We start from the raw sequence: 15,765 nt of genomic DNA on the forward strand, positions 1-15,765 counted from the left end.
CAGCAAGCTGCCAGTGGATGCAGAGAGCTGGAAGGCCCCACCAAAAGCTGTCATTTGGATAAGGCTGGCACAGGGAAGACAGATACTGTCCCTAGAGAGTGTGAGAGAAATCCTGACTGAAGGAACCAGCACATGAAAAAGGGTAAAAGGCATAGGATATGCAGCAGACAACAGATGAAACACCATTGTATTGGACAGGGCTTATCTGTTATGTGCTATGTAACCTTTTATCCTTTTTTCCAGCTTGAATGGCTGGCCCCATGGCTACACAGCAGCTTGTTTATATGAACTATAGTAGTCTTTCTGAAGCAAAAACACAGGTTTTACTAGTGTATGCTAGCCTTTTTTGCCTTCTTTAGTTAGAGAGATAGATTACACTGGCACTAGTTAGTTAGTGAGGCCCCATTTCCACTCTGTCAGAATTGTTGCATGCATTAGTTTCCCTTTTACTTACATTTATTTTACATAAACAAATATTTATTTAGTTTACCAACTACTGTGTGTGAATCATTACTGTTTCCTAGTGGGGCCATTCCTGGACCCCACTAGGTGTAGGCACTGCGCTAATTGCAAGCAGCACTAAACATTCTCAAAAACACCATTTTAAATTAACAATTGTGATTTTTAATTACATTCCCCCTTAGATGCTCAAACAATGCATTTAAAAAATGACAAGATTCCAAAGTCATGTCACTTATTATTAATGGGATAATGCCATCCCCATGACCAATATCCCAGGCATGGTTATTTTCTCTGAAATATATTCAAGGAAAAATTTAGAGAAATATAACAAAGTCTGAGAAGATGTCCCAATTATATTTGTCCCCAAAGATACTGATATGTGTTAATTCCATAAATCATGTTGAAAATAATGAATATACTAGTTGTCAAAATATGAAAATGATTTCCAGGGACAATTTGCTGCTGTATGGGTGTATCATATGACACTGTCACTAACAGAAGGGGCATAGTGCACCACACCCATGCATGACATATGCTATTTCTCCAATAACAGACTGTTTAGAAAGTATAATAATAAAAACTTGGTTATTATTCCCTAACCAGTAATTTTGTGACATGTATAAACTAGATGATTTCCCACTTACAAAGGAATGAACTAACAAAAGAATTGCACTGAACATATCACTTACCATTTTCTGGATGCTCCTTAATGTCAGCCTCACTATGCTGGCTTGGACTGTCTGATTGACTTGAATCTGAAATACCAAATTAAGGAAAAATTACCAGTAGGAATCATGTATATATGATGAACAAATTATATTTCACTACATAATCAGAAAGTTCCCTTTTGCATTATGAGATGTTGATATTTAGGAAACAAAATTGACTTTAATATAATGCCACTGTATATAGAAACAAAGATTTTATCATTCAGTTTGGAGGATAAAAAAAGCTCTTGTCATTTAAAAAAGTAATGTGAGTTGCCACACATCAACTCTCCCATTTTGTGCAGGACAATTCTGAATTGCAAGACCAAAAAGTCTTCTCATGCAGATTAAGACATGCCTGATGTTGGAAGAAGTTGGAAAATCATGAGTTTGTGTTGAGACAGTGTTGAGATGAACTCAAATTTAAGTATCATGATAGATCTGTGCCAACGAAAAGTACAAACACATGTTTCTATTTGGCAACCTTTGCAGGGAGGTGTATGTTGTAGAAAGGTATTTCAAACTTGTTGTACACAATGCTGTTAGGTACACTATCATGTATTTGGGCTTGTTTCATGGAACCAAACACACACTGGCAAGAAACCTCCAACTAACTACCTGAAGCATCAAAAGAAGAAAACATGAGCCACTGCCACAGCACAACATGCCACAATGTGAGTCTGCACAGTGAAATGTTCATTTATGGGTTTTCTTTATCACTCATCAGTGCTAGTACTCCAGAGGGTCATTACAGCTTCAAAAAAGGGCTATTGCCATTTTTCATTATGTAACTTAGTTTTCCCCCAGCAGGATATTATTTAATTCTTGGTATGACATGAGTTGCAAACTGTGCATCACAAGGCCTTAGCATTATTTCTGCACAACTAAAGTGTATGAGGCTATTCACAGAGTGATGCAGGGAAGCACACAAGTATATCCCAGCCAGAGTATTTACTAAATGCTTAAAGGTGCATTAATTAAACAGAAGCAGTGTGCCGTTTTCAGATGCAAATCACCATTTTTCCCCTACAACGCAGCATTAGTTCCCAGAATCGCAACATCACTTGCAGAGTTGGGTTCACCATATTTGCAAGCCGTACATCCGAACAAATTGTGTGCATGCCGTTCTGTGATTCAGGTGCAAACTGTGGCTACAATTATGAGTGGGGATTATTTCTGACATGTGCAATAAAAACTGCATTAGCATTAGATTTACTGGGCACAAATATGTAGTGCCTATTCGCACTACACCCCATTGAAAACCTGACCACAACAACAATGTATAAATGAGCTCTAGCAATCACCAGTGTCAGCAGACATATTAACTCATTGGTTACTTAGAAACCCAACAAGAAGAATGGGGCCCCAATGAAAAAAGCCCACGGCACACTCTTGATATGCTCCATTATGCCATCCCCACTCTATATATGATCTGAACAGCCCTGCCCACTCCCCACAGTCTCTGCCTGTTGTTGTCCATGAATCTCACTTATATATGGCTTGGACCCTAACTGCAGTACTCCTGTTCTCCTTGGCATCTGCCCTGATTAAAACAATAGGAACAAGTATGTTCAGCCAAAACATCTACTTATTAAACTCACGCTGTAGCAATAGAACTGTTAAGGGAAGCACCTGCATTTTCCACAAGGTAAAACACACTAAAAAATTGAAAATTGTCTCTTTATAACCATTAAGATCATGGCTTGTTTAAATAAAACATCATTTTAACATTTTTTAAGTAGTATATTATTCTACACTTCCATGCAAATTAGAATACTGCAACACATGTCTTTCTTTTAAAAGGAGGGTTTTAACACTGGGTTTGTGTACTGTATATCTACAATAAAGCAATATACTTATATATCTACATTTGTATGCTTTGTTAAATATATTCACCATTCATTCAGTCACAAGGTTCAGATCAACAGAATATATGAATTTTATAAGAACTAATCTTTTACTAAAGTAGGGCAATAGTTGATCAGGTGAATAAATTAAAATAAGGCCATACATAATTAATGCAAATGAAAGATATAGATTGGAAGCATTTCCATTAAATCAATATAATCACTTAGTGCAGCAAAATTTGCAAATGCAGTTGATATTGCATTTCGAGCACTAACCTAGTCTCATAGTATGGATGTATATGTTTAAATTGAAAACATATCCTGTTGGTATATCTTCTTTCTATTGTCCATTAAATCTACAATAAAATATAACAGCGCATTAATGAGTGCTACCCTACCTGCGTTATATTCCATACATAGCCAACACACATACCGATTTATGCACAGAAAAAATGGTCACACAGTAAACAATATACTGCAGAACTGCAGAACCTGCACTTGTATTTGCATTTTCTGCAATCACTTTGACCTACTACAAAATGGGTATAAAAAAATAAGAATACATAGCAAGCTTTTAATTAATCTTGTCATAAACTCACTTGAAAAATAGCTCAGGAACTCACTTGCAGTTTCTGCAAACGTTTTGTCTTAACCCTGATGCTCAAATCTTAAATCTGCCCCATAGATCCATTTTTTTTTTTAAAAAAAAAACATATGCTCTTATAAATGAATTCTAATATTTCTGCAGATTTTATGGCATCACTTAGTAATATATTTTAAAATTGCTTGTATTCATCAAAATGTAAACAATAATCTTAAACTTTCATTAGTTGGTTGGTAAAATATGCCAAAGTAATTCAACAAAAATGACATTTCATATTCATTTCCTTGTGCAAATATTTAACACAGAAATAACACGGAGACAATTCTGATTGAGAATATTAGATCTCATTAAGGATGGGTAAGGCAAGGTTGCCAACCCACTTAATGTTTTCTAAACATCCCATTATTATTAGATCATGAACTCACCATTTTTTACAGTCAAAGAGACCAGTTAGATTTTACAGAAAGTTAGTGCTGCATTACTGTAAACCCTCACCTGTATCAGGCAGGTTTATATGCCACAAAATTGCTAACCTTTTTATTTTAAGTATACAATTCTAGTGGGGTAAATATTAAACCAATGACACCTGGCCATCTTAATACACAGTGTATACCTCAGTTCACTTGGCCAGTGATAGAAACCAATGGCTTTTGACCTGTTGAACCTTGGAACTTTCAAATTAATTATTGACAGGTATTTAAAAATGGTTCAGTTTAAAGCTGTAACGTTGACATTTTATCAAAATAATTAAAAAGATGATAGAAAAACTCTCTCTTATCCCTTTGTCAGTGCATTAAAGGAGTTGTTCACATCTGAGTTTTTCGCATCTGGATTTTCAAACTAGTCCAATAGATATCTTGCCTATTTTAGAGCCTGTTAGGAAGAGCCCATGTATGTGCGGAGAAGCTGTGAGTCAAAATTGTTAGAATTGGCAGCTTAAAACTGCTTGGGTATGTTAGGCTTAGGTGTTCAACTCTTAGGTGTTCAACCCTGCATTCTAATTGACCACACTCTCATTTTTTACCTTCTTAATTATATTTCCAGATTTTATCTCAAAGAAATCATTTAAAATAAAAAAGCAAATGGCAATCCAGGGGTAAATTCAGTAGGTGCCTTCTGCTGTTATAATACTGCATTGGGCCTTAATAAGAAAGAGCAGATTATCATGTGGGGCCTCCCTCCAGAGCCCAGGGCAATGCAATGACCATGGAGAGGACAGAGGGCACCCTGTGAAGAAGGCTTCCATAGATCACTGCAGAAACCAGCAGACAAAGTAGATTTTATAGCCTCCATATCTCAAAAAAAAACCAAACTTTTAACATAATAAACTTGCTTGGGTGAGCATATTCTGCACAGTTAAGGCTTATTTTCCAAGCCTTAAATGTCCCTTTAAGTCCACAGTACAAGTGTTTCTATCAAGATATCATTTTGCTTTAGTGTCATAATATTTAAATTAGTACTTCACAAACAAGAAAAAACATCCAGGTTTTTGTGGCTTTGGGGTGCTAAAATTCTCTTTAGAGGCACTGATTTATATCTAGCACCAAATGTAGAATACATTTCCTTTTAATAAATGGTGCATCCATTGCAGAAAATAGGCTTTGTTCTTAAATTTTACAGTTGAAAGAAAAATAATAACAGGTTAAACTCTTGTTTGTGGACAAAAAAAAAAAAAGACAAGCTTTCTCTTGTTTGTATTCTCCTCAGTAGTGTGACATGCATCAGCAGCTAAAAACAAAGAAACTTTTAGATGCTCAGACAAAATGCAGAAGCTCCCCAAACAACGAGGAGGGGTGTGGGGGGGGGGGAGGGGTGTGGGAGCATTCAAACAACCTGACAGTACATTCAATATGGGAGTGATGACCATAATGCATCCAGAGTCCCCTCACTAATTAAATATGCATCGGCAGAGTTTTTGATCGATGTAAGCAATGGATCCAATGACACACCTGCAAAATCTCGTTCAGCGCTCTAAGGAAAGGGAAAATACAAGCTGCCTTCTTATCTTTGTTTTCAAAGGCTCTCAATTTCTTTGCTTAGATATCTAATTTAATTCTCTCACCCCTCTGCAAACTGGATTAAGAAAGTCAATACTGCCTTTGTGCATCATGCAGGAACAAACTGCTTTCCTTTTATTCAATTTAGACTTGACCTTTCGACCAAGATAATGACAACTGTCTGGGAGTAAGGTAAGGCCATGAGAAAGAAGGCAGTACCCTATAGATCTTTCTGTACAGGTGGGTCAGGAGTCTGTGCTTAGAATAACTTACTAACTTAGTATCACAAACAACTGAAAGGCAACACATTTTCGTCAAGAAAACGAGTAACGTTTCATACAAAAATGTATTCCTGCAAGAAATCATGTATGATTGAAAATAAACTGTGAATGGGGACAGAAATTTATCCCAAGGAATGCTGTTAACCATAATACTAACAAAAAGAGTTTCTAACAAATAAATAGGGTAGCTGTGCGTTTCTTGAATTGTCTTACTATTTACTGGATAGTTACTTTTAAATTGCTGCATGAGTTTAGGTAAAAATTACATTAACATGGCTAGCAATAAAACAGTCCGACATAAATTGTTAAGGCCCAATAATAGCTTGTACACAACAATTTCCTTTTTGATTAGAGCTCAATGAAAAAGTTGGACCGTCAGAGAGAGCCCATACTCAGGCAGATAAGCTGTCGTCTGTATGGCCAGCTTTATACAGACAGATCTCACACAGACAGCTTTATACAGACAGGGTTTATCTAGTACACCTATCCAGGTACAGCACAGCAATCTAGGGCAAACACAATATCATAGAATCTCTCCAACAACCAAAGTAGACAGTTTGTCTACCCTCTATTGAAGTAATGTTTTGACTAAATGCACACTGAACTTCAGTGTGTATCTGCATACTCAATTCCTATGGGAAAAGACATGCAGCTAATATACCTGAAAACACTTTCATTCACTGTACTTCTATTTCAGGGCCAAACAAGCACATACAGGGCAAGTTTATAGCAGTGTGTATTAAATATGGTGTAAAATGAAATACCATTTAACAAAAGCTGCAGTACAGGTATGGGATCTGTTATATAGAAACCCATTATCCAGAAAGCTCCGAATTACAGAATGCCTGTCTCACTTTCATATATAAAGAGTAGGCTGTAAACAATAATTTAAAGGCTGAGTGGGGAAACTAGAGTGATAGCTAAGGCAAGCAATCAGGACATCTCTACTTCAGGACAGCTGGAGATTATGATATTTACTTTCTATAATCTGCAGTCAACAACAAAGACAAATAATACAAATATCCCTTCAGTGTGGCTGCATTTATATACAGTATAAATTTGAATACTGGATAATCCCAGGCATGCAGTAGTTAGGTCAATTAAAATAAATTTGTTCAAACATAAATAGCGTAAGAGAAATTCTGTGACTTTAGGGGAGTATATTATCATAAGATAATCAGACAAAACTCTCATGCCCATTTTAAAACACAAAACTCGTTCTGTACATTATGCTCACATTCTAACCTCGTCCTTTAACATACTTACAGAAAAGAAAGATTTAGGCAATGTGCAAAGAGATGACTGTGGAATTCTTGAACATATGCAATATTCCCTTAAAATTAACTGAAAAGTACTATAATGTAGCAAATGGCTTCCCACTCTATTACTTAAAACACTTTGATTGTTTAAACTAGTCAATTTAAAGGTATCATTAAATTATTCTGTATAATGTTAGAAAAATGTATTTGAAATACTGTCTAGTTGAAAGCATAGATCAGGAGTACAGCTAGCATTTGTACTCAGTAAATGCCTCTTTGCAAGGTTTACACGGTTCTTGGGCACCCACTGCCTCTAGTTAAGTTCTGTAACCCTTTAAATATTAAGAGGTCTGCAATGATTCAGCAGTACTATAGACTAATTACAGATTTTTGAATCTATAGAACCTTTTTTTCAGAAATCTCACTGTAACTACTCAGTTAGAAAGTGATATTTTGGGGCAAATTCACTAAGAATCGAAGTTGCGCCAGGCGCAACTTCGCCGCTCTTCGCCGCACTTCGCCAGGCGAATTTTCGCCAGCGCTCCGCAAATTCACTAAAATGCGAAGTTGCGCACAGGGGTAGCGAAAGGTTGCGGAGTTGCGCTAGCATTGTTTCGCTATATAAAGCGAAGTTGCGCTAGCGAAGGCTAATTTGCATACGGCGCGAAATTCAAATTTCAATGGAGGAACACGTATCTGCACTACAAATGCCTAGAAAACCATCAAATCTGCAAATAAAAATTTTATTTTGCCCTACACATGTGCCCACTGTCTAGGTAAGTTGCCATGAGTCAGGAAAAGTAGGGGGGAGGAAGGGGAGCCCCAAAAAATTTTTGATCTTTTTCAGCCATCATGTAGAAAACACGCCAGCGTTTTTTGGGACTTAGAAAAAATTTTGACTTTTTTTGAAACAATCCCTATCTACTCTATTGCGCTTCGCCAGGTTTGAGGTGGCGAAGGAAGTCTAGCGTAAAAGGTAGCGTTCGCTACACTGCGCAAGTTAGTGAATTTGCGTAGTTTCGTCGCTAGCAAAGATTCGCCTGGCGTAAGGTTGCGAAGTAACACTAGCGAAACTACGCCAGCGTTCGTTAGTGAATTTGCGCAGTAGCGAAAATGCCAAGCGCTAGCGAATTAACGCTAGCGTTCGGCGCTTCGCGCCTTAGTGAATTTGCCCCTTTAAGTGAACATTTGCTGTCCTAGATATTCCTAAAATCATGGCTGGTTGACTGATACAGCAGTGTTTTCATATATCTGTAATATATCTGTTTAGACTCTTACAACATGTTGGAACTTAAAGGGAAAATATTGCGAAAATTAAAATTTAATTGCAAGAGTTGGCTGCGGTTTCGCAAATTGATTTGCCCGCGGCGAATCGCAGGAATTTGCTGCAAATTTGCGCCTTGCGAATAAATTCGCCCATCACTAGTTAGATCCAATAAATCTTATGGGGGGGGCCTTCCTTTCCTAGCAGATGTATTTGAGTTCAGTCAAATAACTGATTCCAGTACAAACAAAATAAATGCCTTTTGCACAAATTGTGAGAGTGAGAGTGAGCTCTAATACATCTTCTAGACAAAAGGAGCCCCCTATAAGATCATTCATCTGACACCAAACTCCTGAATGAAAACTGGAATGAAGAGAGTGTTTCTATGTCTGGCAGGTAAATCAAGTTTAAAGGGATAGTAATGTGAAAATATGAATTTACACAAAAGGATTAAATAACTATTTCCATTGACAAGTGCCAGAGTACTAAGGGGGTGCAAAACTGCACACTTGAAGGCCTATATACATACAGCACTTTCTCCTTTTCACAACAGAATGTAGCATATACTCTGCACCTTGCTCTTGATTAAAGATTAAGCACATTGCGCAGGGAATAAGGCTGCCGCAGTGCAAGAGAGCCCTCCTTAATACGTTATATAAGCAGCTGATAAATACAGGACTCCTGAGTACCTTGCACAACTTGGCACTGCCTAGCATTTCTGAGTCACACAGAAGTTAGTTGTCATTCAAGGGGATGCCCTTGTGCCAGCCACCTTCTACCTACTCTGACCTACTCCTACTCTGGCACTGCAGAGCACAAACCTCCAGTAAATACATACTACTACATGATTACCCATGTAACAGTAGAAGTGATCTCTTTTAGCTCATTTTTATATCTTCCGTAGTAATTCTTGTTTCGGTTCCCTTTAAATTGGGATTAAACTGCCTAGGCAAACCTAGCTCAAACTCCACTGTGAGGGTTGTCACATCACCAGTAAAAATTAGGGAAGAAAGATAAAAATATTGGATGGCTGGTATTTTTTTACAGAAAAAATGTCAACTCTATTGTTTAATAATCACTTTACACTATGGTGGTGTTAGGAAAATGACTGGCCCCCACAATACAATCTAAATGCTCCCTACATGTTCTCCTGAATTTAGTATGATTCATCAAATGCCCTCATTTCCTACAAACTACTCATTTTCCTATTACAACAAAGTAGAGGAAAAAAAAAAAATCAAGGAAACACACAAAGTACTGGAAATGTAACACTGTATCCAGGTATCTGCAACCTGTGTCTCCAGCTATTTCTGATCTAGAACCCCAATAGATGTCAGCTAAAACACACTGCTACAGCATACAAAACTGCTTTTGCAAGCAGCGAAAGTGTCAAATAATTTCACTGCAATGCTGAGGGTATCATCTCTGGTTTTGCAGAGTCAACTGTTCTATGAAATCATCCCAATGTTTTTTACCTTCAGCACTTTCTACGGATTTATGTGAATATGAAATGTTTTACTGGCAATAGTAATCATTACAAAAGAACTTAGGGAGCAGGCCGTCATGCCGCTGAGATTTTTCAGACAATATCAGGATGTTTATCAGATGATTTAACATGACGATGTGAAATGAGACAAAGCTTGTAAGCCATTCTTCATATGATTAGTGTCCTTTTTTCATTCTGAGTAAAAAGGCAAACGCTTGCAATATGTATAGCTAACTCCTTAGTTGGTTTATATATGATATTATTGTACTTTTAAACATAGTTTGCCCACTTTCTCACACAAATTTATTCCAGCAATGTTATAAAAATAGAGGGGACTATAAATTAATGGTTAGTTGACATTCAGCCAAGCATCAGTTTAATACTTTAATATGACCTTGGATATGAAGCTTACAGTTCTCCTTCTGACATCATACAAGTCGTCATCTCTAATTGGTTTACACCACTTACAAAAGCCCTAAAGGGCTGCAAGGATCATTGCCTCCTAGAATGAGACTGCAACAGTGTCAGCCAGTGCAGACTGGGAAGAGTCAGCTTTCTTTTTGCCACTTTGGGCGACTACGGAATAAGAAGCGCCACGTGTGCCATACCGCAGGCGACTTTTCATTATAGCCGGCGCAAGACAGAGGGAAGGAGTTCGGGGAGATGAGTTGCCCCAAAGAAGAGGCGATTAGTCACCACGCGACTAAATCTCCCCGAATCGCCAGGTTTACCCTTACCCTTAAAGTGTCCGCCCCCCCCTCCCAGAGCTGCTTTAGAAGGTGAAAAATTTAACTTTATACTTCAATATTAGAATAACGATCACAAATAGAAAGTAGTTGGAAAAGGTCTTTATTTCTGGTGATCTATCTGAAACCAACTGAACTGAAAAAAGTGTTTGAAAGTGAACAACACCTAAAGCAACATCCTTAGTCACTGACAATACCATAAAAACGTTGTTGAAATTTTACTAACTCAAGCATTTCTCAAGAAAGGCAAACACTGCACACTTTCTGTGCACCACAAGTCTGACTAAAAGCATAATAGCACCATTCAAACATCCTTCCCCCTCCCTAAGACATTTAATTGGATAATTGCACCATAAAATCTTCCCAAGTGCATAACTGATAAAGAAATTAGCTTTGGATGAAAAAGTGGCCTTTCAAAGGAGCTTGAGGTTGCTTCATTAAAATGTTTTCTCAGGCCCATATTTTATTTGCACACATGGAATGCATTATAAAGCTTTAAAAAGAATATGGAACATATCATACAGTTTGTGGTTTAAACAATCATTCATACATTCAGGTGGGTGGTTAAAACATAATTTTATACTGATATACAAAGTGCTTATCACTACAGTCAAATGTATTAGACTAGATGTGGTCTATGTGTTAGGCTAGGGGCAGACTAGGGGGAATCCGTTCCTCCACTGCTGCTGTCCTGATCAATGTTCCTGCACCTGGAAGCATTGTCTCCACTTGGGTGCAGGCCTGCATGTGGAGGTAATGTTTTCGGGTGCAGGAAGAGCATCAGCAGCAGGGCAGCAGATTCTCGACTTGTGTTTCTCTGCAGGCTGAGATCCATGTTCATGTGTCCATGGCCTTAGGATTCACATCCACTGTATTTTACTAAAGTATAATTAGACCAAATGGTGTGTTGGTATAAAGGGCTGAGCTCAGGCCACTATATAACTGGGTAAATATAGAGTATGTTGGGGGTAGCTAAAACCAATCAGTAGGTTAAGGTGTATATGGTCAAATTATTTTTATATTTTGAATATATATATATGCATATATATACATATTTTATATATATATATATATATATACATACAAACACATATACAATATGTATGTACAGTATGTATATGATCTACAAGGTTTCAGATGTGCATCTACAAGTGAAAGATATTTATCAGTTGCTTACACTTTACACAGACAAAAATCAACAACACTTGGCTATAATCCTAGAATGACCATGAACTTTAGTTTGCTATCCATAATAGTCAGACTAACCAGTGTTGCTGATTTCAGATGACAAGAACTTCCCCTAGAGATTAGAGCAGGCGTAAATTGTAGGTTAAAAATATATTTCTGAGAATTACAGCAAATGTGTTCAGCAACATAACTAGAGGGGGGCGGGCCCTGGCGCAGGACCCTCCTCCGTACGCCAGGAACTGGCCAGAATAAGTGGTGTGCGAGTTGCTGGGGGGCCCTGAGGGGGTGCGGGCCCTGGCCCAATCGCACCCCCTGCTCCCCCGGTAGTTACGCCACTGAATGTGTTGCAGGATCAATGAAGGCAATCTATGTAGCCAACACCCATCTAAACATTGTAAAAAAATATATACAGAAGTTTAAAACAAAAACCACTAAGTAGTAGAAATTTATACCATTATTACTGCATGCGTCCGACCTTTATCCATCTACTGTATGATATTATACAATTATATTACTCATCATTTTAGATCTTATTTTACATTACTAATTTTGCCATTACTAAAGGGTAAGCTGCTGAGCTGATAGCATTTAAAAAAGGGTCAACCCATGACCAACCCTATCCCACCTGCTTACAAACCAACCCGGTGCACCTTTTTTATTTATAATCATTTATCGACAGGCACATGTATATAAATAAATGACTCGGAGGAGCACTCTGAATAAGGTTACATTAATTTTCTATTTGGGTTCAGATCCCTTTTAAAGCACCGTTATATTATATAAATGCTTTTAAGTGTATTATTTTATATTGTATTATTTTATAGACTTTTGCATGAAATCTTCTTTTGCCAAACTGATATTTAACACATTTACAGTTCCAGTGCTCTGTAGGAGGTTTTGTCTTCCAACTCCTTCACTAATCTTAAAGGCTGAGGTGTCAGGATCACTCACAATAGAGGCAGCTCAGTTGGACCATCAATCCCAAATTAAAACAACAATGGGGAAATCCACCAATCATGTAAAATTGTAGCATTATTAGCACACTTGCTAAAACTATGCACTGCTTTGAGAATAGTGTATTCACAAAAATATTGGCATAAATATTTCAGTTTTACTTTGTCTTAAAATATATGACACACTCCAAAAGTTCAACTCTCTTAGCAGTCCCCACTATCACAACACAAGTAGTGATTATGAACAATATGCTGATATTGCAGAAGCTGAACACATATACTGCAACAGGGTCAGAGTTGCTTAAACAAAAATGAGCCCTGTCATTGGAATTGGAATGCAGGGATTTTATTAAGTTTATTAAGCAGAATTTAGGCAAAAAATACAATGCATGTGGAAGGTTAGCTACCCTTTATCATGTATGGTGCTGTTTAAATACCCCACATATTTCTACCTAACATTCTACTTAATGAGGGAAATTAAAATATGTTGCGGTAACAGGTGGTAGCCTGTAAGCTGTGTTGTAAATCTGCAAAATGTGTTCTTTGGGTCTATTGGCAATTTTGATGCACAACTGCTTTAATACATGATCAAAATGTGTAAATATTTTTTTATTAAAATGGATGTGAAATTTGAAATAAACACTTGCTTTACTATCCTCCGTCACACCTCTAACAAAAATTCTGTTTTTTTTCCAATTCCAGCTAGATTTGTGCCTTAGGCGACACAGCCAGCTACTGCTATCCCCCTCCGTGCGCGCCTACACCCCGACCGCTAAGTGTGCGCATGCATGCGCTGTAGGCAGGGGAGAGCAGCGAAGGGGAGGGAGGCAGGGGAGAGCAACAGAGGAGAGGGAGGCAGTGGAGAGAAACAGAGGTAAGGGAGGCAGGGGTGAGCAACGGAGGGGAGGGAGGCAGTGCAGAGAAACAGAGGAGAGGGAGGCAGGGGAGAGCAATGGAGGGAAGGGAGGCACGGGAGAGCGATAGAGGGGAGGCAGTGCAGATCGACGGAGGGGAAGGAGGCGGGGAGAGCAATGGAAGAGAGGAAGGCAGGGGAGAGCAATGGAGGAGAGGAAGGCAGGGGAGAGCAATGGAGGGGAGGGAGGCAGGGAAGAGCAGCGAACACAGACTAGGCAGAAGACCGGTACCTGCCCAGCTCCCCCTTTCGTTGCGCCCTAGGCAGGTACCTCTTCTGCCAGGGGAATAACAACAGCGTTCCAGGCCCTCCGAATATTTTTTCTGGTGGGGGGCCCGGAACGATGTTGTTACGCCCCTGGCAGAAGAGGCGTGTACAGGGACTCCTGCACGCATCTGAGGGGGATTTTCAGGACACAGACCCCCTTTCCATCTGCTTCCTCTACAGTTACGCCAGTGTTTTCTGCCTACCCCTTGTTCCAGCCCTGGATTTGTCAATGTACATTGGAAGCCTCTTCTGTCACCCTGTGCTCTTAGGTGACTCAGAACTTTGTATGTACTCACTGTTGCTTAAAAGTCTTTCAAAGTCATAAATAAATACATAAATAAATAAATGTAGCATTTTGATCACACAGTGGCAGGAATACAAAAACACTGCATGAGCCATGGTCCTAAAGGAAACATTTTGGCAATTACTCCAGTAATTACCAACAGCTAATTATCTAATTCACTTATATTATTTCCTTTTGTCTGAATTAATCTTCCTAATGAGACTGAATGGCCATCAGTACTGTTCAGGGGCGAGGGGCTTTCTAAACCTCTGCTTATTATAGTCAATAGGAATTGCTTTGCACCTTTAAATATCACAACCAAAATGTATGCTAACAGGTGTTTCCTACAAGTTCTGGTATTTAAATTGTTTAAATAGTCTCCACAGAAAAAGTAAACATGAAAACAAAAATGTGTTGTTTGCAGTGATTTATCATATACAGGTATGGTACCCATTATATGGAAAACCGTTATTAATAAAACAGTAGCTTTTACTTGATCCCATTATTAATCCTTATTGGAAGCATGGCAGCCTATTGGGTTTATTTCATGTTTACATAATTTTCTAGTAGACTTAAGGTACGAAGATCCAAATTAAGGAAATATCTGTTATCTGGAAAACTCCATGTCCCGAGCATTCAGGATAACCGGTACTATACCTGTACCAATACATGAGCCAGACAGCTGACTTATAGGATCATTTTACTCCACAAAAGCACACCCTTAGTACTAATTTAAAAAGATCTTGCTTCTGTGGTCTAGCTGCACTCTGCACCTAGTGCTGGCTTGAATCCCTGACCTTACCACATGCCCTATGGGCTCTGTTGTGGCCTCTGTCCATTGACACTCTCTAACTTTCACATCTAAAGTGCTATTTAGGGGATGGTGAGTGGCGCCTCCCCTGCTCCTCCAATGAATACAGGGCTGGAATCAGGAAGCAATGTATTCATGGGGCACATGCAGGTCATGCTGCTTCCTGTAAACATTTTTTGCAGTGTAAGCGATAAAGCAATACAAACAACACGTTGCAGATAGTGCCAAGGATGGAATCAACCTCAGGGTCACAGTGCGGCAAGGCAGTAGCGATATATATTGCTGAGCCATATGCAAGATAAATTTATCTATTCCAAACCCATTCAATTAAGAAACTATTTTTAAAAAGGCAAACATACTGAGCATATTACAATAATAGGAAATAAAAAGAATATGAAAAATAGGAATATCTTGTCAAATCTTGTAATGTATATTCATACAGACCTGACAGTTTACAGTAAGGATTTTAATCTAATAGTAGTTTACAGCCTATTCTTGGAATTCTTTTGCTGAGTTTAATAATGAAATATGACATAGTGAGGTGGGATATTGATCCAGGTGAAAGTAACTATTAGTGGTAATGCTCAGCACAATCTTCTTTCAAAACAGACTGCATCGCTTTCATGCTGTGAATTGTAATTAACATGGAGGGGGCTCTTATTATGTCAACAACTGGCGAGAGAACCCCTGAACAGCA

At 38.4% G+C, this 15,765-nt stretch overlaps 1 protein-coding gene across 12 annotated transcripts in view; it reads right to left on the reverse strand.

Annotated features, from left to right (window-relative positions):
• LOC108715533 (nuclear factor 1 A-type) overlaps positions 1-15,765 on the reverse strand; it is a 222,718-nt gene that overhangs the window by 105,012 nt on the left and 101,941 nt on the right. For all 12 annotated transcript variants that reach the window (XM_018260775.2, XM_018260773.2, XM_018260771.2 and 9 more), the window contains exon 3: positions 1,152-1,217. In XM_018260775.2, coding sequence (XP_018116264.1) covers positions 1,152-1,217 — 66 coding nt within the window. The remainder of the gene's footprint in view (positions 1-1,151; positions 1,218-15,765) is intronic.

This window comes from Xenopus laevis, chromosome 4S, assembly GCF_017654675.1.
Source record: "Xenopus laevis strain J_2021 chromosome 4S, Xenopus_laevis_v10.1, whole genome shotgun sequence".
NCBI classification, from domain to species: Eukaryota; Metazoa; Chordata; class Amphibia; order Anura; family Pipidae; genus Xenopus; species Xenopus laevis.